The sequence below is a fragment of the Rhinoraja longicauda genome, chromosome 13 (assembly GCF_053455715.1).
Source record: "Rhinoraja longicauda isolate Sanriku21f chromosome 13, sRhiLon1.1, whole genome shotgun sequence".
NCBI lineage: Eukaryota > Metazoa > Chordata > Chondrichthyes > Rajiformes > Arhynchobatidae > Rhinoraja > Rhinoraja longicauda.
In genome coordinates, this window is record NC_135965.1 from 11,389,623 (window position 1) to 11,414,155 (window position 24,533).

Sequence of the window (24,533 nt, forward strand, 5' to 3'; positions counted from 1 at the left end):
TCATCCTCCTGGGCTCCAAGGAAAAAAGTCCTAGCCTGCAACAACCTCTCCCTTTAGCTCAGTCCCTCAAGTCCTGGCAGCAGCCTCGTAAATCCTCATCAATATAAGTGTTATACATTTGGCTCAGCTGGTCTGTCACCAACACTAGAGTCCAGGATGGATGAAGCACTGACTCCACTGTACGGATTAATAGCTTTATTAATTGCACCCACAGACCTATGGATAAACTACAACACCACATTGGTAACTATGTGAAGAGGAGATCCAGATGAAACCAGACACAAAATGCTGGAGTAACTCAGTGGGTCTGACAGCATCTCTGGAGAAAAGGAAGAGGGGGATGTTTCGGATCGAGACCCTTCCTCCCGAAATGTCACCTATTCTTTTTCTCCAGAGATGCTGTCTGACCTGTTGAGTTACTCCAGCTTTCTGTGTCTATCTTAAACCAGCATCTGCAGTTGCTTCCAACCCATCTCTCCAGCTGAAACCAGTTACTTGTCAAATTTTAGGTGAAAAATTGGTCACCAAGCATAGCCAGAACTTGTATCTATTCTATTAACATAGAAAGCAAAAATAAAATACTGCAGTGGCTGGAATTCTGGAATATGAACAGAATATACATCGGGAATCTGTAGCAAGAACGTGTTATCCCAATAGCTTGAAACGTTAACTCTGTTTCTCCCTCCACCTACACTGCCTGACCTGCTGAGAATTCCCAGAATTTTCTGCTGGGATGAAAGGACCAGGAGGAAGAAGAAAACTGAAATAAGAGAAGAGGAGGCTGGAAACATTTTTGGCTGAAGACCCTTGACCAGATCTGAGAAAAGAGAAAAAAATGACAGAGTGTGGGTTGAAGCCAACTTGGGACAACCTTCTGATAAGCAGGCCACAATTGTCCAGTTTAAAGAGCCATGTGGTGAGCCAATGAATGAGGGCATTTAGATAGAGAGAAGGAAGTCAGTGGGGCAAATGTGAAATACAGGCCAATGCCTTTGCCAATACTTGCAATCAACAGGCGATCACTAGAGGTACTCAGACACAGGGAACTGCAGATGCTGATTTACAAAATAAGGCAGTAAATTTGGAGTTCTTCTCAAATTTGCCCGACCTCAAAATGGCATCTGTGAGTTCTCGTTTCTAATGTGAGGGTTTGCTTACTGTCAATCTAACCAAGTGAGTTCTGATGAGGGTCTCGGACCTGAAATGATAACTCTGTTTTCTTTCCACAGATGCTGCCTGATCTGCTGACTGTTTCAAGCAATTCTGTTTTTATTTTAAATTTGCAGTTTTTTAAATTGCTTTTGAGTTGTTGGCTAGCAATATTGTGGAGCGAGTCTATCGTACCATGAAAGAGGCAACCACAACTGGATAGAGTAAGGAAGAGACAGCAAATGCTGGATTCTTGAGCATAACACAAAGTGCTGGAGTAATTGAGTTGGTCAGGCAGCATCTGTGGAGGGAGTGAATAGGTGTCATTTGGGGTTGGGACCCTTCTTTGACGGATAGAGTATGGCACATTTTCCTTCATTGGTTAAGGCATCTATATACTAAAACTCTTGTTTGTTTGTTTGTTTGTTTGTTCCTGAACTACAGCCAAAACGGTACACGATAGCGTGACAATTGTAGGCCCACTTTACTCACCGTCATCCCTTTGGTGCTAATGGACGACGTTTCATTGAAATCGGTGCTATATTTTAAAAGTTATTCACACTTTAAAGTTTAAATCTATCTCCTAGGGAGGGAGGGAGGCGGGTGCAGGGAGGGGGGAGGGAGATGGAGTGGGGGGAGGGGAGGGGGGAAGGGAAGGGAGTGGGGAGGGAGGAGGGAGGGAGGGGAGGGGGGGGAGAGGGGGGGAGAGGGGAGGGTGGGAGGAGAGGGTGCTGCACCAATGCAGGAGAGGTTTGGGCCCAACGGTTACACTTGGTCTAGTTGAGTATAAAAATTAGCACTCATGTTGCAGTTGCGTAAAGTTTTGTTTAGGCCACATTTGAAGTAGTGTGTGCAGCACAAGTCGCTGCATTACAAGAGGAATGTGAAGAGGGTGCAGAAGAGATTCTCTTGATGTTGCCTGGATTGGAGAGTATGAGCTACAAGGAGAGGTTCGACAAATTTGGATTGTTTTCTTTGGAACATGACTAACAACACCCGATAGAAATATATAAAATTATGAGCAAAAATAGATAGGATAGGCAGTCAGAATATTTTTCCCAAATGTCAAATACTACAAGCATGACTTTAAGGTAAGAAATGGGAAGTTTAAAGGGGATGTGTGAGGCAGGTTTTACGCAGAGTGTAGTGGGTACTCTGAAACGTGCTGCCAGGGGTGGTGGTGAAAGCAGACACAACAGCAACATTTACAGGCACATAAACAGGCAAGGAATGGAGGAATACAGACCGTGTGTAGACAGATAAGATTAGTTTAAATTGGACACAAAGTGTTGGAGTAAGTCAACGGATCAGGCAACATCTCTGAAGAACATGGACAGGGGATGTTTTGGGTCGGGACCCTTCTTCAGACTGGTTTCAGTTGTTCAGTTTAAAACAATTGTTAAAATAACACCTTAGTTTAAATTGGTATAATTGTTTGCACAAACATTGTGGACTAAAGGACCTGTTACTGTGCTATACCTTTCTACGTTCTTTTGAAGTACAGAATATTAATTGTGCAGTATTCACAGTGAAACCCTGTATTTACAGTGTTGCAAATATCAACAGGTGGGTTCATTTCCACTGATGTGTCCCAAACAGTAAATTTATTAATTTTGGATTTTCAGAACATGAAAGGTTTCCAATGTCAACTGTGGCTTATTGGGGTCCTTCTGCCTCAGAAACAGGTCTAGTGCAGGAATTTAAGGATAAAAATCCAGACCGCAGTTCTGAAGGAGGGACACACAAATCAGATGCATTTCAGATGGAATGATAATTAGCACCAATCTGCCTTCTCACATGGATAGTAAAAGTACCAAAGCAGAGTTGTAAAGAAGTGCATAGATGCTTTTAGATAAGAGACATGGATATGCAGAGAATGAAGGGGTATGGATCATGTGCAGGCAGATGAAATTATTTTATCTTGGCATCATATTCGCCACAGACATTGTGGGGCAAAGATTCTATTCCTGTGCGGTACTTCTTTCTATTCCATATTTCTACGTTCTCTCTGGTGTTCATTTATCCCTCTACTGTTGGCGGCACGGTAGCGCAGCGGTAGAGTTGCTGCTTTACAGCGAATGCAGCGCCGGAGACTCAGGTTCGATCCTGACTACGGGTGCTGCACTGTACGGAGTTTGTACGTTCTCCCCGTGACCTGCGTGGGTTTTCTCCGAGATCTTCGGTTTCCTCCCACACTCCAAAGACGTACAGGTATGTAGGTTAATTGGCTGGGTAAATGTAAAAATTGTCCCTAGTGGGTGTAAGATAGTGTTAATGTACGGGGATCACTGGGCGGCACGGACTTGGAGGGCCGAAAAGGCCTGTTTCCGGCTGTATATATATGATATGATATGATATGATATTATTACCAATTATTATTTGGTGATTATTTGGTGGCATCTGACTGACTGAAATATATCAACTATCTCACTTTACAGCAGTGAGTATTCTTCAAATGCACTTACCTGTCTTTAGGATGAGAAGAGAGACACAAAATGCTGGGGGGGGGGGGGGTACTTCAGCGGGTCAGGCGGCATCCCTGCAGAAGAGGTGACGTTACAGGTCGGAACCCTTCTTCAGACTGAAAGTGGAGGTGGGGGATGGGGGGGGTTAATAAACTGGTGGCGAGAAAAAGCCTGATCAAATCAAGGCTGGCAACAGATGACTTGAGGAAGGGTGGAGCCCATAATGGCCCAATGTTGGCTGGGGAAGGTGTGATACAGAACAAGGGGTAGGCCATTTAGAACTGAGATGAGGAAAAACTTTTTCAGTCAGAGAGTTGTGAATCTGTGGAATTCTCTGCCTCAGAGGGCAGTGGAGGCCAATTCTCTGAATGCATTCAAGAGATAGCTGGATAGAGCTCTTAAGGATAGCGGAGTCAGGGGGTATGGGGAGAAGGCAGGAACGGGGTACTGATTGAGAATGATCAGCCATGATCACATTGAATGGCGGTGCTGGCTTGAAGGGCCGAATGGCCTCCTCCTGCACCTATTGTCCACAGATGCAAGGATGTGGCCGGTGGAATAGGTAGAACGACTAGGATGGGGGAGTTGGTGGGAGAAAGGGGAGGGGAAGGAATGCAGGAGATACTTGAAATTAGAGAAATGAATGTTCATACCCGCATCATGAAATCATGAAAGGCGCGTAATATCTTTTTTTTTGGGTCTTTTAAATGTGTAACTAACGAGCATCTCTTCGTTGCAATAATCGTTTATGGCTGGACATATCTGACTTGCCTGATTTTATGCCTGCTTATCTTTGCCCTAGCATCAACAAAACCCAGGCCCCACAGCGAAGAATATGGCAAGAAGATCCCACCTCCCAAGCCGAGGCGTGACCCTAACACGCAGCTCAGCACGTCCTTCGACGAAACGTACGGCTCAAAGTACGGCGGCAGAAGATCGACCACTGGCGCGAGCAAAGAGAACACTTCCGGTCAAGCGTTTAGCCCGACTCGGGGAACTGAGGACGATGAGCCTGTGTATATTGAAATGGTCGGGAATATATTACGTGACATCAAGAGGGAAGACGATGATCAGAGTGAAGCAGTTTATGAGGAAATGAAGTATCCGTTATTCGATGAAGTGATCCAAGACTTCAGATGGAGCAGGGAAGGTCAAACAGACTGTCACTCTCAATGTCCCACCCCAACTGTGCCTGAAGTGGATATTACAAAGTCATCAATCCCAACAACTTCGAAGGGCTTATTTTGTGAGATTCCACCTCCATTCCCAAATCTGCTCCCTCATCGCCCCCCTCTATTAGTGTTTCCCCCGGCTCCCAGTCAATGCTCCCCAGCTTCGGATGAATCCCCTTTAACTCCTCTCGAAGTCATAAAGCTTCCAGTCCTGGAGACAAGCATATCTTACATCAAGCAAAGTGGTGCTTCCCCATCATCGCTCCCTGCTCAGTCTTCTGGATACCAGAAGGTGGAAAAGGACTTGGCATCTTCCCATGGAATAAGTGCGACCGGAAGGCCCTCTTCTTCCCCGCCACTTCCATCAACTCTCTATAGAGCGCCATCTCCTCATAGTCTTCAAGGTCATTTTAGTCACTCAATAACCTCACCCCCTGCCACCATGGGGAGGTCCATGACTCCATTAGGCTTAAAAAGACCCCCACCCTATGAGTCTATACATCCAACACCAAGATGTTCTTCCGCAGTGCCTCAGACTACAAAACCCCCTATGCTGGAAGGAGGAAAGACAGGAAATGTCTCTTTGTCCCAAGCATCAGGGCATGGCGGGTCACGCTCCAGAACACCAACCAGCCCCTTGGAAGAGCTCAGCTGCCTCTTTACCTCAGGAAGGAGTCTATTGAGGAAATCGGCCAGTGGGAGGAAGTCCAAGGACCCCATGGAAAGTAAGTGATTGGCTGGTCGTGTAGTTTAATGAAGAAAATAATAGTCATCTTTGTCAGAAAGATTATGGGCGTTCATGGAACGGTCTATAAATGAACTTGATCAACAGGTTTACGAGCTGGTGTCAAATAAAGAATTCCTAGATTATTTAGAAAAGTAAGCATTGTCTTATTAAAGGAAAGTGAAACTGAAGAAAAAGATCAGCCATGATCTAACCATATGCGAAGCAGACACAATGGACCGAACGGGCAGCTCATAGAGTCATAGAGTCATACAGTGTGGAAACAGGTCCTTCGGCCTAACTTGCCCACACCGACCAACATGCCCCATCTACACTAGAACCACCTTCCTGTGTTTGGCCCAAATCCCTCCAAACCTATCCTATCCATGTACCTGTCTAAATTGTTTTTTTAAACGGTGCAATGGTCCCTGCCTCAACTACCTCCTCTGGCAACATGTTCCATACACCCACCACCCTTTGTGTGAACTCCCACTTCTAGTTCTGTCTGTCTGCTCTTAAAATCAGGTTATCCACACTAGAAGTGGAGAGTTAAAAAGACCTAACAGGGCGGCACGGTAGCGCAGCGGTAGAGTTGCTGCTTTACAGCGAATGCAGCGCCGGAGACTCAGGTTCGATCCTGACTACGGGTGCTGCACTGTAAGGAGTTTGTACGTTCTCCCCGTGACCTGCGTGGGTTTACTCCGAGATCTTCGGTTTCCTCCCACACTCCAAAGACGTACAGGTATGTAGGTTAATTGGCTGGGTAAATGTAAAAATTGTCCCTAGTGGGTGTAGGATAATGTTAATGTGCGGGGATCACTGGGCGGCACGGACTTGGAGGGCCGAAAAGGCCTGTTTCCGGCTGTATGTATATGATATGATGATATGATTCTGCAATGAGGTCAATCTTTTGCAGTCATTAACTCTATGTTACAACCCAGTACACGCAGGAATGGACAGTTATCTCCTCTTTAGCCACATGTAGTGGAAACAAGATGACTGTGCTCCTGTAAGTATGAAGCCAGTGCAGAAATTTGTGCAAATGTTACTCACATTCTAGCGGCGAGTATAAAATGCTGTGGTGTAGCCAATCTGACATTGCTTTGTGTTGGTGCCAGATGTAAAGCATAGAATAACAGGTGGCACAATGGTAGAGTTGCTGCCTTACAGTGCCAGAGTCCCGGGTTCAATCCTGACTACAAATGTTGTCTGCGTGGAGTTTGTACGTTCTCCCCATGACCTGCTTGGGTTTTCGCCAGGAAGCTGCAGTTTCCTCCCACACTCCAAAGGCGTACAGATTTGTAGGCTAGTTGGCTTGGTATAATTGTAAATTGTCCCTAGTGTGTGTAGGTTAGTGTTAGTTTGTGAGGATCGCTGGTCGGCGTGGACTCTGGGCCGAAAGGCCTGTTTCCTCACTGTATCTCTAAACTAAACTAAACTAAACTAAACTAAACTAAACTAAACTAAACTAAACTAAACTAAAACTAAAATAATATTCCTTCTCCCAGCATCTGAGACATTCAAATTCACAAGGATACCATTTGCCAAAAATAATAGGCTTAATGTTTGCTCTCCATGGCAAACAAATAACACCAGCCTTGAAATACAGATGTTTCCTCTTATTTAGTCATAGAATCATAGGTGTGGAAACAGGCCCTTCGTCCCAACTTGCCTATGTCAACCAACATGCCTCACCCACACTAGTCCCAGCTGCCCGCACTTGGCCCATAGCCTTCTAAACCTATCCTCCCCTGTGTACCTGTCCAAATGTCTCTTAAACGTTATGATAGTACCTGCCTCAACTACCTCCTCCAGCAGCTCGTTCCATATACCCACCACCCTTTGTGTATAAAGGTTACCCATCAGCATCCTGTTAAATCTTTCCCCCCCTCACCTGAAACCTATGTCCTCTGGTTCGCAATCCGATTATTTTTCAGGATCTGACTATCACAACGGAAAACAGCATTTATTACCTGTTCCTAATTTCTCTTGATAAATGAATGGGAAGCCTCCTCTTTGATCCACTTACTTCTGAAGGTACTTAACAGTTACATTAGGGAGAGAATTTCAAGATTTAGACTCAGCAATGATGACAGAACCACGATAGTTGTTAATGCCAAGATGGTTTCTGACTTGGAGGGGATCCTGTAAGTGATGAATTTCCCTGTTGGCCTTGCCCTCTGGGTAGTGGCCATCACAGTCTTGTGAGGTGATGTTGGGGCAATGAAGGAGAATAATTGCAGTGCAATTTGTTATTGTACCTGTATCTCACTGTACTTGTGTCTCTGGCAACCAAATGCAACTTGACTTGATGAGGTCTGGAACAGAGTAGTCTTGATGAAATCCCAATTGGGACATCAATGAAGAAGTTATTGGTGATTAAATGCTGTTGGATGACCCTGTCAATGACATCTTCCATCTCTTTGTTGATGATGTTAGTACATGGAGGACCAGAGGACATAGGTTTAAGGTGAAGGGGAAAAGATTTAACAGGAATCTGAGAGGTAACTTTTTCACACAAAGGGTGGTGGGTGTATGGAACAAGCTGCCAGAGGAGGTAGCCGAGGCAGGGACTATCCCAACATTTAAGAAACAGTTAGACAGGTACATGGATAGGACAGGTTTGGAGGGATATGGACCAAATGCAGGCAGGTGGGACTAGTGTATCTGGGACATGTTGGCCGGTGTGGGCATGTTGGGCCAGAGGGCCTGTTTCCACATTGCATCACTCTATGACTCTGTGACTCTGTAATTATTTGTTTAGATTTGTCCTACATTTTGTGAACAGTGACATAAGCAATTCCCCACACTGTTTAGCAGATGCAATTGTTATGATAGTGTTGGAGCATCTTTGTGGAGGTACAGCTAGCTCTGACGTGCATGTCTTCAGTACTACACCTGGAATGTTGTCTGAATCAAGAGCCTTTGCTCTGCCCAATGCTCTCCATCATTCCAGGTGGAGTGAATCAAATTTGCTGGAGAGACGTTTCTGAGATGTTTGGGGAATCTGAGAAGCCAAGATGGATCATCTGTCTGGAAACATTTTCCAAAGATGGGTGCAAATGCCTTAGCCGTATCTCCAGCACTCATGTACTGAGATTTGCCTTTGTTGAGGATGTGGTATTCTTGATGGCTCCTCCTCATGCCAGCTGTTTGCCCACCACTGCTCACAACTAAATATCGTTGGACTGCAGGGCAACAATGTGATCAGTTGGTGGTGATATTGCCCAGGTCTGCCTGTCACAGCCTGTTACGCATCCATTGCATCTCTGATGAATATTGTATTTGCACAGTATTTGGGTTTCCTCGGTGTTTCGCTGATGTACGAGACTGTAGGAAGACCTTGTGCCAGGTACCTATTCTTGCCTGGACACCTCTCGCCAGTGAGATTATGATGCATGTTGATCTTGAGTTTCCCAGCCACGGGAATTTGCAAGCAGTCACAGCAAATCTTTGGCCATGTCTTCCAATTTGCTTCTCACGGCTGGCACTGCATTCACAAGGAATTGATTTTCTGCATGACCCACAGGTGGCATCTTGGGCATGGCATGTGCTAGTATTTTGTAACCTTAGCATCGGCACAAAATGTACTCATATGAGAATTCCTCCTGATGCCAGGCACACATGACGTCATCATCCTTAGTGAATCCGCACTCCTGGGTACCTTCAGTGGTCAGATGGGTAGATTCAAGGGGACAAAGTTTATCCTCCTCTTCGTTGGAACCTCACCCCAATTTGTACTCCTTTTGCAGAAGATGAGCTCCTATGAGTCAAACATGTGCCAGGGTAGAAGCAGAAAGTACCATAGATCTACAAAAGATGAGATATCATTGACTGTATCAATCCTTGGGGTCCAATAGTATACGATGCAGTCTTCATCATGATTTCCAATGGAAGGGTATACAGAGGGTGAGAAATGTAATCACTATCATCAAAAAGAATCAAGAATCAAGCAAACAATGAGGCAAAAGACTGGTAAGTCCCCAGTTCCAAGAATGATCCCCGGGATGGTTGGGTTAACATAAGATGAGCGTTTGCTGGCACCTGTACTTGCTGGAGTTTAGATGGATGAGGGGGGACCTTATTGAAACCTTCCCAATAGTGAAAGGCCTGGATAGAGTGGATGTGGAGAGGATGCTTCCACTAAAGAGAGAGAGTCAAGAACCAGAGGGCACAGCCTCGGAATAAAAGGACGTAGCTTTAGAAAGGATATGAAGAGGAATTCCTTGAGTAATGAATCTGTGGAATTCATTGCCACAGGCGGCTGTGAAGGGCAAGTCAATGGATATTTTTAAGGCAGAGATTGTCAGCTTCTTGATTAGTAAGGGTGTCAAAAGTTATGGGGAGAAGGCAGGAGAATGGAGTTGAGAGGGAAAGATCGCTCAGCCATGATTGTAAGTCGATGTTGTCTCAATAGGCCAAATGGCCCAATTCTGCTCCTATGACTTATGAACTTATGACTGACGGCTTGCATCCTAGAATATTAAAGGAAGTGGCTGCAGAAATGCTGGATGTTTTGGCTATAATATACTAAAATTCTCTACATTCTGGAGAGGTCACAGAGGATTGGAAACCACAAAAATAATGCCATTATTCAAGAAACGTGGGAGACAGAAAGCAGAAAAATATAGGCCGCTTATTAAGGGAATCTGTTGTTAAGGGAGGAATAGTTGGATGTTTATACGACAATCAAACGGAGCCAACGTGCTTTGACTGAAGAAGGGTCTCGACCCAAAATGACACCCATTCCTTCTCTCCAGATATGCTGCCTGTCCCACTGAGTCACTCCAGCCTTTTGTGTCCATCTTCACTTAATACCACTGTTGACAGCTTTTATCATGTTGCTAATGGAGATTAGATTCATTGGTCATTAATAGGCCCAAACGAGTTAGTCCCTGCTTTGTGTAAAAGGCAATTGTTCCGATTGTTCATCAGATATCCATGTTATAACTGCACTGAAACAGCAAGGCTTCAGCCGCAGCTACTTTTGGGGCATAGATAATTGATATGCTCGGTCTCATAGTCTTTGCAGTAACTTCATCAGGCAATTCCGATAGCACTTCTCAAATCTGCAACCTACACCACCATGAAGAACAAGGGCAGTGCGCACTTGAGAACGCCACAATTTTCCTTTAAGTCACTTACTGCCCTGCCTTGGAAAGATATTGCCGATCTTTCATTGTCACTAAATCTAAATCCTGGAGACACAAGAAACTGCAGATGCTGTAATCTGAAACGAAAGAGAAACTGATGGAGGAACTCAGCCGGTCAGGTAGCATCTATGGAGGCAACGGGATCATTGATTTATACCTTGGATCCCCCTCCACAAGAACACTGTGAGAGTGCCTTCAGCAACGGTTCAAGAAGGCAGCTTATCATCTTTCAATCCTATCCAGTCAAGTGTATGGCAATGTGTTTTGAGTTGTCTAATATTGACCAAACATATGCAGTAAACTGCAGTGACCTTAGAAGCATTGATGTACAGATGGATCTTGGGTGCAAGGTTATAGCTCCCTGAAAATGGTGGCATAGTTGGATAGGAGAGTAAAGAAGTCATTTAGCTTGCTTGCCTTCATAGATAAGGGGAGTGAGACCAAGAGCTGGGACACCATGTTATAGCTTTACGAGGTTAGGTTGCACTTGGTATAACGTGTGCATTTCTGGTCAGCACACGATGGAAAGGATATGGTAGCACTAGAGAGAGTGCAGAAGAGATTCACCAGGATATGGCCTGGATTGGAGGGTTACAAGGAGAGTTTGGAAAGGCTGGGATTATTCTCATGAGGTTGAGGTGTGAGTTTGTTGAGGTTTATAAAATGATGAAGGGCATTGTCTTTTTCCAAGGTTGCAGGGGACTAAAACTGGAGGACATAGTTTAAAGGTGAGAGGAGAAATAATCAAAGGAAATCAGAAAAGCAGGTTTTTGAGGGTGGTGGGTGTGTTGGACCATCTCCCAGAGGAGGTGATAGAGGCAGGTATAATCATTCTGAAGCATTTTGGACAGGTAAATGGCTAGGAAAGGAATAGAGGGATATGGGCCATGGGCTGTTTCTGTCTTTAGTTTAGTTTAGTTTAGTTGAGAGGTGCATTATGGAAACAGCACTTCACCCACCAAGTCTGTGCCATCCATCGATCACCCATACACTATCATACACACAAGAGCCAATTTACAGAAACCAATTAATCTACTAACCTGCACGTCTTTGGAATGTGGGAGGAAACTGGTGCACCCAGAGAAAACCCATGCAGTCACAGGGAGAATGTACAAACTCTGTACAGCCAGCCCCCGTAGTCAGGATCGAATCTGGTTCGCTGGCTCCTCAAGACAGCAACTCGACCACTGCGCCACTGTGCCAGCCCTTGGCGTTATGTTTTATGACTTGATTACTCTTTAAATTAGGGGTGGGTAAAATTATTGGTCTTGCCAGTGACATTCAGATACCCAAATATGAATAATAATAAAAATTCACTGCAGGGGGTGGTGAATCTGTGGAATTCATTGCCACAGAAGGCCGTGGAGGCCAAGTCAAAGGATATTTTTAAGGCAAAGATAAGTAGATACTTGAATAGTCCAGGTGTCGGGGGTAATGGGGAGAAGGCAGGAGAATGGAGTTAGGAGGGAGAGATAGATCAGCCATGATTGAATGGCGGTGTAGACTTGATGGGCCGAGTAGCCTAATTCTGCTTCTTATTACTGATGAACTTATGAAGGTTGAGAGATATTTTACTTACAAAGGGGAGAGAATGTGAAAGTGGCCAAGTTTGGATCAACCACGGTCTTATCGAGTGGTGGAGCAGGCACGAATGGCTACTGGTCTTCTGCCCATAGTCCTTACGTTCTTACTTTGAACATCAGCTGAGTAGAATCCACCACTTTCCAAAACACACAGGTTTATTTATTCACAAAATGCTGGAGTAACTCAGCAGGTCAGGCAGCATCTCGGGAGAGAAGGAATGGGTGACGTTTCGGGTCGAGACCCTTCTTCAGACTGCAGGTTTATTTAATTCTATTCATTGGAATGGAAGGACATTGAGATTGTCGCTTTTGTTGTTGGCCAGAATTTCACACAAACAATCGACAGTTCTCAGTTTATGAAGACTAAAATCGCACCCTAAGATTTCATTACCACATCAGCAATGGGCTTCCTTAATAATCTGATAGGAAAGTTCAACTGGCTAAATGATTCCATACATGAGAAGATCATGCATAAAATCATGAGTGGAATACATCGGATAGACACGCAGAGTGTATTGCCCAGAGTAGGGGAATGAAGAACCAGAGGACATAGGTTTAACGTGAAAGGGGAAATATTTAATAGGAATCTGAGCAGCAACTTTTTCACATAAAAGATGGTGGGTATATGGAACAAGCTGCCGGAGGAGGTAGCTGAGACAGAGACATTTAAGATACAATTAGACAGGTACATTGATAGGACAGGTTTGGAGGGATATGGGCCAAATGCGGGCAGGTGGGACTAGTGTAGATAGAACATGTTGGTCGGTGTGGGCAAGTTGGGCCGAAGGGCCTGTTTCTACGCTGTAGGACTATGAGCGGTATGAGAAGATATCAGATTCATGTTAAATAGCTCCGTGTTTCTGTATGGGGATCAAATCAGTTAATCAACTAATTATAAGGCAACCTTCCTTTTTCCCGCCCTGTGTCCTTTATCATCGTTACTTTTTTGCATATCTTTCATTCATGGTTCTTTATCTCTCCACATCATCGTCTATGTCTCTCATTTCCCTTTCCCCTGACTAATCTGCAGAAGGGTCTCGACCCAAAACATCACCCATTCCTTCTCTCCGGAGATGCTCTCCAGGAGCCCTCTCCCTCATTTGTGATGCAGCATTGTCAGCATCCCATCAGGAATAACAGCCCATAACCCACCGAATGTTTGACAGAGCTCGCTGTGGCAGTTGGCCTGTCGTATTTGCTACTTTAAATGATTGCTTCAGTTTGTGCACAATGTGCTTCATGTCTGCTCCCTACCTGTAGCCACTAAAATTGATTTAGTTAGCATGTTCTGACTGATTTATGTCTGTTATTGATATTAAATCCACTTTGTCTAGATTGCGCGCCGTGGCAAACTGGATAGTTGACCTTCCTGCACCTTGACTTACAGCATCCTCTGGTGTCTTTACTCCTCATCAGATATATTGATCAAAAGAATTTTAAAAATACATACGTACTATAAAAAACACAATATTATATTTCAGAAAAACACTACGGGTGAATGTTTAATGCTTGGGAGAATTCAGAGTGGGGATTTGCATTCTGTATAAAATCTATGGGTTAACATTGACTGTTGCTATAGCCATCAGTGAGAAAATATGAAGTATAGATGACATATTTACCATTGTGTTGTACTGTTCCTGAAAACTGCAACTTTATAAACTCCATGAATCCCTCATGAAAAGTAATTTGGCATTTCAGTGGGACCCAACTTGACCATTCCGTCCAAGATGTCCAATCTACACTAGTCCCTCCTGCCTGTATTTGCTCCACATCCCTCTAAACCTTTCCTATCCATATACCTGTCCAAATGTCTTTTAAATGTTGGTGCAGTACCTGCCTCAAGTACCTCATCTGGCAGCTCGTTCCATATACCCACCACCCTCTGTGTGAAGAAGTTGCCCTTCAGGTTCATAAGACATTGGAGCAGAATGGGCCATTCGGCCCATCAAGTTTGCTCTGCCCCTCGATCATGGTTGATCTAATTTCCCTCTCAACCCTATTCTTCTGCCTTCTAACCTTAACCTTTGACGTCTTTACTATTCAAAAACCTCTGCTTTAAAAATACCCGATGACTTGACCTCCACTGCTGTCTGTGGCAATGAATTCCACCGATTCACCATCATGTGATGTAAGATGTCTCTCTTTCTGTGCAGTATTTAGTGAGTTAAACAGTATAGTTTCTCTCACCTTGAGTTTAAGTGTGCTTTAGTATCAGCTCCTGCACACGTAAAGAAAATATTTGCATTGATATAGTGCCCTTCATATGAGCAAGACATCTGAAACCACTTTGTAGTCAATTAAGTGATTTTAAGGGGGCTGACATTAAGAAACATCATAGATATGTTGCTCCCAGCAAGGCCTCAGAAATGTGCAAGTGATAACAACCAAATGATTTGTTTTGGATGTTGATTGAGCAATAATCATCAGTCAATATACAAGTCAGTGACTCCTGTTCTTCGTCAATGTTATATAGGATTTTTTTAAGTTCAGCTGAGTGGGCAGATTTCACCATCCAAATGCTGGCACCTCTGTAAGGACACAGTTCCTTCAGAACTTCTGCGGTTAGATTTCTGGAGGGTGAAGTTGAACATGAAACCATTGATCTCATCGAGAATGGTACCAAATCACCTCGTGTAGACTGGGTAGTTCTACATTCTGTGTTAAATCTTCCACTAGAAAGGGTGCAGAGATTTACGAGGATGTTGCCAGGACATGAGGGCTCTTGGGAGAGGTTCAGGAGGCTAGGAGTCTATTCCTTGAAGCACAGGAGGATGAGAGGTGATCTTAAAGAGGTGTACAAAATCATGAGAGGAACAGATTGGGTAAACGCTCTTGCCCAGAGTAAGGGAATCGAGAACCAGAGGACATAGGTTTAAGGTGAAGAGGGAAAGATTTAATAGGAACGTGAGGGGTATTTTTTTCACACAAAGGGTGGTGGGTGTATTGGATGAGCGGCTGGAGGAGATAGTTGAGGCAGGTACTATCACAACATTTAAGAAACATTTAGAGGGGTATATGGATAAGACGGGTTTGGAGGGATATGGGCTTGCTTCCTTCCATCAAGCAAAATAGGTGGCCTACCATGAGAGTGAAGATGTAGGGAGCTCAACTCCACCACTCAGTGAGACGAGGAGAACCTGGACCACACACCTCCTCTTTCCCTATCATTGATCTGAATCCATAGCAAATGTTTCCCCTTTAACTAACTGTCCATCTTCTCTGGTGTTTGTGGATTTTGTGTGCAGATTGGTTGTTCTATCTTGCTGCATGTTAATGATAATAATTTGCATTAATCCAAAACTGCCATTGCAGTTTGTTCATTAAATGTGAAGTGCTTTACATGACCTAGATTCATGATTTAGTTCAGTTTAGTTTAGTTCTGAGATACAGTGCGGAAACAGGCCCTTTAACCCATCTAGTCCGTGCCGACTAGCAATCCCCGCACATTAAGACTATCCTACAAAAACTAGGGACAATTTATACTTTTACCAAGCCAATTAACCTACAAACCTGTACGTCTTTGGACGTACTTTGACAAATTGCCTTGTTGTTAAATATTCCTTATGCACGTGTGTACACTTTTGACTTTACTTTAAACTTTAGACTTTCAAGAAACAGCAAGAAAGCCGGCCCTTCATGCCAACCAGTGATCACCCAGTACACTAACACTATCGCACAGACTAGGGACAATTTACAACTTTACTAAAGCAAATAACCAACAAACCTGTGAGGCTTTGAAGTGTGGGAAGAAACCAGATCACCTAGAGAAAACCCATGCAGAACGTACAAACTCTGCACAGACAGCACCCATAGTCAGGATCGAACCCAGGTCCCTGCCACTGTAACTCTGTAACGGCACCACTGTGCTGCCCCAAGAAGACATTTGTGTCCATTGTAGCTCAGTGCCATTCCCTTCTTCCTTCACCCATCAGTGATGGGTTGTAATGCAGATAAATATCACAATATAAGTGCTATTATACGCAGTGTCTGCCATAAAAATTGCAGCATTGCACCTTGGGCCATTACTGATATAGATTAAAGCTTGGGAATAAAAGCTGGAAACTGCAGAAGATTGAAAGGTTTACAACAGATTCCTAAATTTATGGCTTCTCCATCATTCTCTCTAATGTAGAAGTAATGCACCAGTCAGCATCTTCTAATCTCTGTAAACAACCATCTGTCACCCTTAATTTATAACTGAAGGTTATGAAGAAATTCACATATTTTGCGAACTTACTATTTAATCGTGTTCTCAAGAGTCGCTGATGTGAATGAAAAGGGCAGACATGGCATTTAACTAGCTCAAAGGTTATGCCAGGAAAGAGAATTGGGCTCATTTTGAGATTAAAGGGAAATGTCTAGAAATTCTTCTGCACCTGAAAAGACACATTAAACCACTGATACACAGTGAGCCCACATAGAGTGATATAGTCAAGTCAAGTCAATTTTATTTGTATAGCACATTTAAAAACAGCCCACGTTGACCAAAGTGCTGTACATCAGTTCAGGTACTAAGAAATGAACATACAATGGCACACAAACATAACAGCACATACATAAACAGTTCACAGCGCCCCCTCAGAGGGCCTCAAACGCTAGGGAGTAGAAATAGGTTTTGAGCCTGGACTTAAAGGAGTCGATGGAGGGGGCAGTTCTGATGGGGAGAGGGATGCTGTTCCACAGTCTCGGAGCTGCAACTGCAAAAGCTTAAGCCCCTGAGCTTAAGCCTAGACCGCGGGATAGTGAGTAGCCCCAAATCAGCCGACCTGAGGGACCTGGAGATAGAGTGGTCGGTTAGAAGATTTTTGATATGGGGTGGGGCAAGCCCGTTTAGGGCTTTGTATGTGAATAGGAGGAGCTTGAAGTTGATTCTGTACGGTACTGGGAGCCAGTGGAGAGAGGCCAGAATCGGTGATGTGGTCCCTTTTACGGGTACCCGTCAGGAGTCTCGCTGCGGTGTTTTGGACCAATTGCAGGCGGGACTGGGATGATTGGCTGATCCCAGTGTATAGGGAGTTGCAGTAGTCTAGGCGGGAGGAAATGAATGCGTGGATGATTTTTTCAATGTCGTCAAATTGGAGGAATGGTTCGCACCAAGGTGGTTCGCAGAACACACGAATGACTAGGTGAGCGACGACGGGCAGCCAAACACAACGGCGCGGCCATCTTTTATCTGCCACAGGGTGGAAACAGGCCCTACAGCCCAACCTGCCCACGTCGATCAACATGCCCCATCTACACTAGTCTCACCTGCCCGTGCTTGGCCCATTTCCCTCCAAATCTACCCTATCCTTGTATCTGTCTAAAGGTTTCTTAAATGTTGTGATAGTACCTGCCTCAACGACCTCCTCCAGCAGCTCATTCCATACACCTACAACCCTTTGTGTAAAAAAGTAGTCCCTCGGGTTCCTATGAAATCTTTCCCCACTCACCTTAAGCCTCTGACCTATGTCATGTATTTGACTGGACTATCAATGCAGTACGTAGCTGGGGGAAGAATTAGGTTTATGTTTAGGCAGAATCTAGTGATGGAGAGTCTGTCAACACCTCCATTGACGATGTGGCAAACGGAAAAGGGACCTGAAGGTGGATTGATGCTCCAGGTTCCATGGGCAAGGAATTGCTCAGACATGGTTCCTTCAATTGTACTGAAACAAGACAGCGGATGATTGTGGCCAGATTCTGCAGGAGTAGTTCACCATTTCAGAGCCAGGACTACACAAGTAAATTTGATGGGAGTGATGGTAACACAATCATTGATTACCATTCGAAGCCAATGCACATGGCTGGACTCCTCAATGCACATGCAATCTTCAGCCAACTTAATTCACTCTACACGATATAAAGAAATGACTGAGAGTACTGGATTCAGCAAAGTCCATGGGACCATACGGCATTAAAGCTGTAATACTCCAGAAGCAACAGAGCTTTCTAGCCAAACTTTTCTAGAACAGTTACAATATGGACATTTATTTAACAATTTGGAAAATTCTCCAACTGTGGTCCTATTCACAAAAGCAGGACAAATTCCAATCTAGACACAAAATGCTGGAGTAACTCAGCAGGTCAGGCAGCATCTCGGGAGAGAAGGAATGGGCGATGTTTCGGGTCAAGACCCTTCTTCAGACAAATTCAAATCTGTTTGATTACTGCTCATTCAATCTTATCTCATTAAACAAGCGGCATAGTGGCGTAGCAGTGGAGCTACTGCCTTCCAGCGCCAGAGACCCGGGTTCGATGCTGATCATGGGTCCGTCTGTACGTAGTTTGTACCTTCTCCCTGTGATCACGTGGGTTTTCTCCGGGTGCTCCGGTTTCCTCCCACACACCAAAAGCACAGAGGTTTGTAAGTTATTTATTCATTAAATTAATAAAAGAGCTAGATTTCAGTGGTGAGATGAGGGCGGCAGTTTGTGATATCAATGAGGCTGGCTGTCTTTGAAGAGGTGGGCAAACGTCTCTCTTCATAAAGATAGTGTTTGACCCTGTACAGCAGCAAGAGGACTTGGCAATCTGAAATCAATGGCCCTCATGAGGAACAAACAACAATGGTTGGAATCACACCTCGCATGAAGGAAAGGGGGTTGTGGTGGATGGAAGTCAGCCCAGAGAGCAATCCCTGCAATCCTTCCACCCACGCTCACTCCTTACCTAGAATTTCACTTTTTTTCCTTTCAAGTACTTGCCCAGTCTCCATATCAATTTAAGTTGCACCCTATAATCTTCCAGCATTGTTTTCCAAATTATAACCACTCGGCACTAGAAAGGGGTATTCCTCATATTACATTTGGTTACTTTGTCATTCACTTCAATCTTCATGACCTTCTGTCAATGGGAATAGATTTCTCTCTACCTATTTTGTTCAGGCACTCCATTATTTTAAACATCTCTGTCCAGCCTCCTGCCTGTTTAATTTAGTTCAGTTTAGAGATACAGCATGGAAACAGGCCTTTCGGCCCACCGAGTCCACACCGACCAACGATCCCTGCACATTAACACAAACCTACACACACTAGGGATAATTTTACATTTACACCAAGCCAATTAAACTACAAACCTGTAGGAAGGAACTGCAGATGCTGGTTTAAACCGAAGATAGACATAAAATGCTGGAGTAACTCAGCGGGACAGGCAGCATCACTGGAGAGAAGGAATGGGTGACGTTTCGGGTCGAAACCCTTCCTCTGAAGAAAGGTCTTGACCCATAACGTCACCCATTCCTTCTCTCCAGAGATGCTGCCTGTCCCGCTGAGTTACTCCAGCATTTTGTGTCCACCTACAATCCTGTCCGTCTTTGGAGTGTGGGAGGAAACGGAAGATCCCGGAGAAAACCCATGCGGTCACGGGGAGAACGTACAAACTCCGTACAGACAGCACCCGTAGTCAGGATCGAACCCGGGTCTCTGGCGCTGCAAGAGCTGTAAGGCAGCAGCTCTACCACAGCGCCACCTGCCTTCTCACTTTCAAGGGTCTCTATTCTATCATCATTTAATGTCTGAAACTGTAGGAGAGATTTATCAAGAAGACATGGACTTAAAGTAACTGATAAAAACTCTAGATGGAAAGTTAGGCAAAATATTGAAAAGGTGGCAGAGTCAGAAAGCCTTTCTGCATTCAGACAGTATTCGGATGTGCATTTGACGTAAAATAAACTATATAGTATTGGTATTGGTTTCTTAATATCACATGCATCAAGACAGAAAGCTGTGTTTTAAGTGTTATCCAGGCAAATCACATATTGTACTAAAATAGTCTGTTAGTACAATCAAACCATACATGTGTACAACATGTAGTGCAAAAAGAGAAAGGAAATAGAGAGCAAGATATAGTGTTTTAGCTGCCGAGAAAGAGCAGCAAAAAAAAAATGAAAGGGTCGCAATGAGGTAGATTGGGAGATCAGGAATATTTCCTTAGTTTATGAGAGGGCGACACAGTGGTGCAGTGAGGGTGGCACAGTGGCTCAGCGGTAGAGTTGCTGCCTTACAGCACCAGAGACCCGGGTTTGATCCTGACTGTATGGAGTTTGTACGTTCTCCCTGTGATCACGTGGGTTTTTTCCGGGATCTCCAGTTTCCTACCTCACTCCAAAGACGAACAGGTTTGTAGGAGTAAGTAAGAATTGTAAATTGACCCTAGTGTGTAGGATAGTGTTAGTGTGCGGGTGATCACTGGTTGGCACGGACTCGGTGAGCCGAAGGGCCTTTTTCCACCTTGCATCTCTAAAGTCTAAAGACTATTTAGTATGCTCATAGCAGCAGGGAGGAAACTGTTCTGATGGAAAAATAGTGCCAAATAAACTCCTTCCGTGTTGTAAACTTTATATCATCACAAAGAGACAGCAGAACAACTTATTACACAGTGAACAACACGTGTGAAGAGTTACCAGTGACGCAGGTTAACACCATTGAAGTGGGAGTCTGGAATGGTGCACTAGAGTGGCAAATGTGTTTGAGGAGGTTTTTGAGTAGAGATAAATCTTGCATTTTTATAGCATGTTTATATACTGAGCCCACTGGCTGAAAATGTCCCTTTAAGAACCTTTGAAAGGAGCTTCTCTGAAGATCGGGTATGGTGTAATGATGTCACCACTACAATGACAAATTCAATAACACAAATTACACTTGACTAGAGACTATCATTTGCCTTGAGTGCTCTCTTGCTGTATCCACTGGGATCACTTCATGTGAAATAAAATGTAATCTCAGTCCCTTTTGGGGACCTATATTACTCAATTTCAAACAATTGAGGTTTAAGAACTGAATAATACATTTCCATTGTAAGGATGAGTATATATACTACTGTATTGACCAGCTTCACCTGGAGTGATGCTGCTTCCTGCTTTTTGCATAGATCTATAAATAATTCAATCATCTTGATGAATTTAAACCAGCGACTAATGTGAATGTTCTGTTACATTTGTCCCTCTTCTAGCTTTCGATAATTGGCACATGCCTTTATATGCAAATATGCCTTTATGTGCTGGCTCGATGGGCCGAATGGCCTACTCCTGCACCTATTGTCTATTGTCTGTTGTCCAACGCAAGCTACCGACAGTGAAACATTTTCATTCAGTCCGCAGGCTTTATGTGAGCATTAGATAGCTTTGGTCTTTCTGTCATCAGCCTCCGAAGATATTCCAGTGTAAGCTCAAACATTTCCACACTTTTTGGTCATTTTCCTTGATTTCCATCAGAGCAATTACCAACAACTTTAAATCCATGTCTTCCTGCAACCGTAGTTTTGGACTCAGATAAAGTTCAACAATTTCCAATCCTAACAATTGTTCTATTTGTTTTCGATCAGCATCAGTTGGTTGCTACTCCCATTGGCACCTCTCCCCTATGCTTGCCCCATTGCCATCCCTATGCACAGCACTTTTCCTGGTGGGCAATTGTTGCTGCCTTCAACTCCACCTCAGACCTTTCAGTTCATTCCTTCTTTCTCACTCCATCTCTCTGCCCCAGTTTAAAACCTACTGGCTTGTGATACCCTGGGAACAGTGGACATCTTGTGCTCTCCCTACCTGTGTGTCTGCACCTACCTGCAGCAGAGTGTCTATCAGCACCTTGGTCCACAAAGTCGCTTCTGATGTGCAGGAAGGAACTGCAGATGTTGGTATAAATCAAAGATAGATACAAAACGTAGACTGGGCGATTGTTTCACTGAACACCTTTGCTCAGTCCGCTTGGACCTACCTGATCTCCCGGTTGCCAAAAAACTTTAATTCCCCTTCCCATTCCCATACTGACCTTTATGGCCTGGGCCTCCTCCAAACTCAAATTGGAGGAACAGCATCTTATATTTTGCTTGGGCACTTTACAACCCAGTGGTATGAATATTGATTTCTCTAACTTCAAGTAACCCTTGCATTCCCACTCTCTCCATCCCTCCTCCATCCAAATCGTACCAGCTTCAAAGTCGTCTTGTTGAGCCTCATTATCTGTGCTTGTTCCTACCTAGGCCACAGCTGACAATTTATTTTATCATTGTTACTTTTTTGCATAACCTTCATTCATTCGTTCTATATCTCTCTTCGTCAACTGTATCTCTCGTTTCCCTTTTCCCCTGACTCTCAGTCTGAAGAAGGGTCTCGACCCAAAACATCATCCATTTATTTTCTCCAGAGATGCTGTCTGACCCGCTGAGTTACTCCAGCTTTTTGTATCTATCTCCAGTTCTGATGCGATCGGCAAGATGGAGCACGATGCACCCAACCACAGACATGCCATGCACAAGTGCACATCTAGTGAAATGCTAGGCTGTTGCCTTTCCAACATTTCCCAGTCTTAACAAGAGTTCATTGTGGAAACGTAACAACCAGCAGATGCTTAAATCTTGAGCAAAACACAAAGTGCTGGAGAAACTCAGCAGGTCAGGCAGCACCTGGAGAGGGAATGTACAAGAGACATTTCAGGTTGGAACTGTTCTTCAGACTTGTCTTTATTTATGGGAAGGGGAGTTAAAATGGTTAGAATCCCGGAGGTACAGTAGGCCCTGGTGGACAGAGAGCATGTGTTTAGCAAAATGATCGCCTGATGTACGCTTGGTCTCGCCGAAGTAAAGGAGGCCACATTGGGTGCATCAGATGTAGTGGACGAGGTTTGGAGAGATGTACATAAACTGGACTCTTGTACTCTCTATCCCAGTGAGTGGGGGAAACAGAGCAATTTAATAAATTCAAGATGGAAATTGAGAACATTTAAGTTACAAATAGTTTATGGGTGTGGGGAACGTGTGAGAAAATTGTGTTGGGGCCAATTTCACTGAACGGCACCATTAATTCTCTTGTGTCGAAAGGACCTGCAGGTGCTGGTATATACTGGAGATAGACACAAAGTGCTGGAGTAACTCAGCGGGTCAGGCAGCATTTCTGGAGAAAAAGGATGGGTGACGTTTCTGCTTGGGAACAAAACGGTCCCATTCTTGTTCCCTTTCTCCGAAGAAGAGTCCCGACCCAAAACGTCACCCATCCTTTTACTTCTGAGATGCTGCCTGACCCGCTGAGTTACTCTGGCACTTTGTGTCTATCTCCATTAATTCTCTCTCTCTCTCTGCAAATCTGGTAGAGCCCGCTGAGCATTTCCTGACTTTATTTTCAATTTGCTGCACCCTCAGTATTTTGCTCGTGTAACATTGCCACAATAGTGAAGTGCTAATAATATCTAGAAGCCTGCACTATTGATCTGGAGACAAGAGTTTGCTTCCCACTGCAGAACAAGAACTGTGTAGAAAAGAACTGCAGATGCTGGTATACATCGAGGATAGACACAAAGTGCTGGAGTAACTCAGCGGGTCAAGCAGCATCTCTGGAGAAAAAGAATGGGTGACGTTTCGGGTCAGGACCCTTCTTCAGACTGAAAGCAGAGGGGAGGGAACTGGAAGTAAGAAAAGGCCAGGCCAAAGCAGGGCTGGCAACAGATGACCAAGGAAGGGTGTAGATCGTAATGTCCCATTGTTGGCTGAGGAAGAGGTGACAACAAAGAGGTACAAGGATGCGAACAATGGAACTAGTAGGACATTTGTTGAATCTTTTTAATGCTCCTTTTAGAATGAAGTAGGTTTATCGATTTTACGGACATGGATATAAAAGCAGGGGCAGGCCATTCAGCCCTACATGCCTTCTCATCCGTACAGCAAAATCATGGCTGATCTTTTATATCAATTACTTCAAGCACTAACCCTGAAGTCATTAACCCTGTAAAACATTACTGCTGTCTGTGCTGAACATACTCCGTGACCAGGCCTCCATAACCCTCTTAAGTAAAGGATCCTAAAGACACCAGTTTATGTGAGAAGACATTTTTACTCATCTCTGCCCTTTAGCTCCCTCATATAGAGAGGATCCATGCTCCCTGTCTCAGCCCTGATAAACCCTGTAAGACTTTTATTTGTTTCAACACATGCTCACCACTCCTTCTTCTAGCTCAACTAACCTCAGCAGATGGAATATTTAACATCAAATCAATAAATCTGGAATTTAAAAAATGGCTACATTGTTAGACTTATGCTCATTGGAGTGTAGAAGAATGAGAGGTGATCTTAATGAAACATGTCAGATTCTGAGTGGGATTGGCAGGCTTGATGAAGTTTTCTCACGTCAGGCTCTCTGGAACGTGGGAGCACAGTATTAGAGTACGAGGCCGCCCTTTTAAGGTGGACACAAGGAGTTTCCTTTTCCTTTCAGAGGGCCATGAATCTGTGGAGTTCTCCATTCCAGAGGGCAGTGGAACCAGAGTCATTGATATTCACAGCTGTGGAGAGACGTTTAAAGCTCGAGGGACTCCAGG

General features: G+C 44.3%; 1 protein-coding gene across 6 annotated transcripts in view; it reads left to right on the forward strand.

The window, feature by feature from the left end:
• The window catches only part of nyap2a (neuronal tyrosine-phosphorylated phosphoinositide-3-kinase adaptor 2a), a 150,856-nt gene that overhangs the window by 85,588 nt on the left and 40,735 nt on the right, over positions 1-24,533 (forward strand). For all 6 annotated transcript variants that reach the window (XM_078410343.1, XM_078410341.1, XM_078410340.1 and 3 more), the window contains one exon: positions 4,417-5,511. In XM_078410343.1, coding sequence (XP_078266469.1) covers positions 4,417-5,511 — 1,095 coding nt within the window. The remainder of the gene's footprint in view (positions 1-4,416; positions 5,512-24,533) is intronic.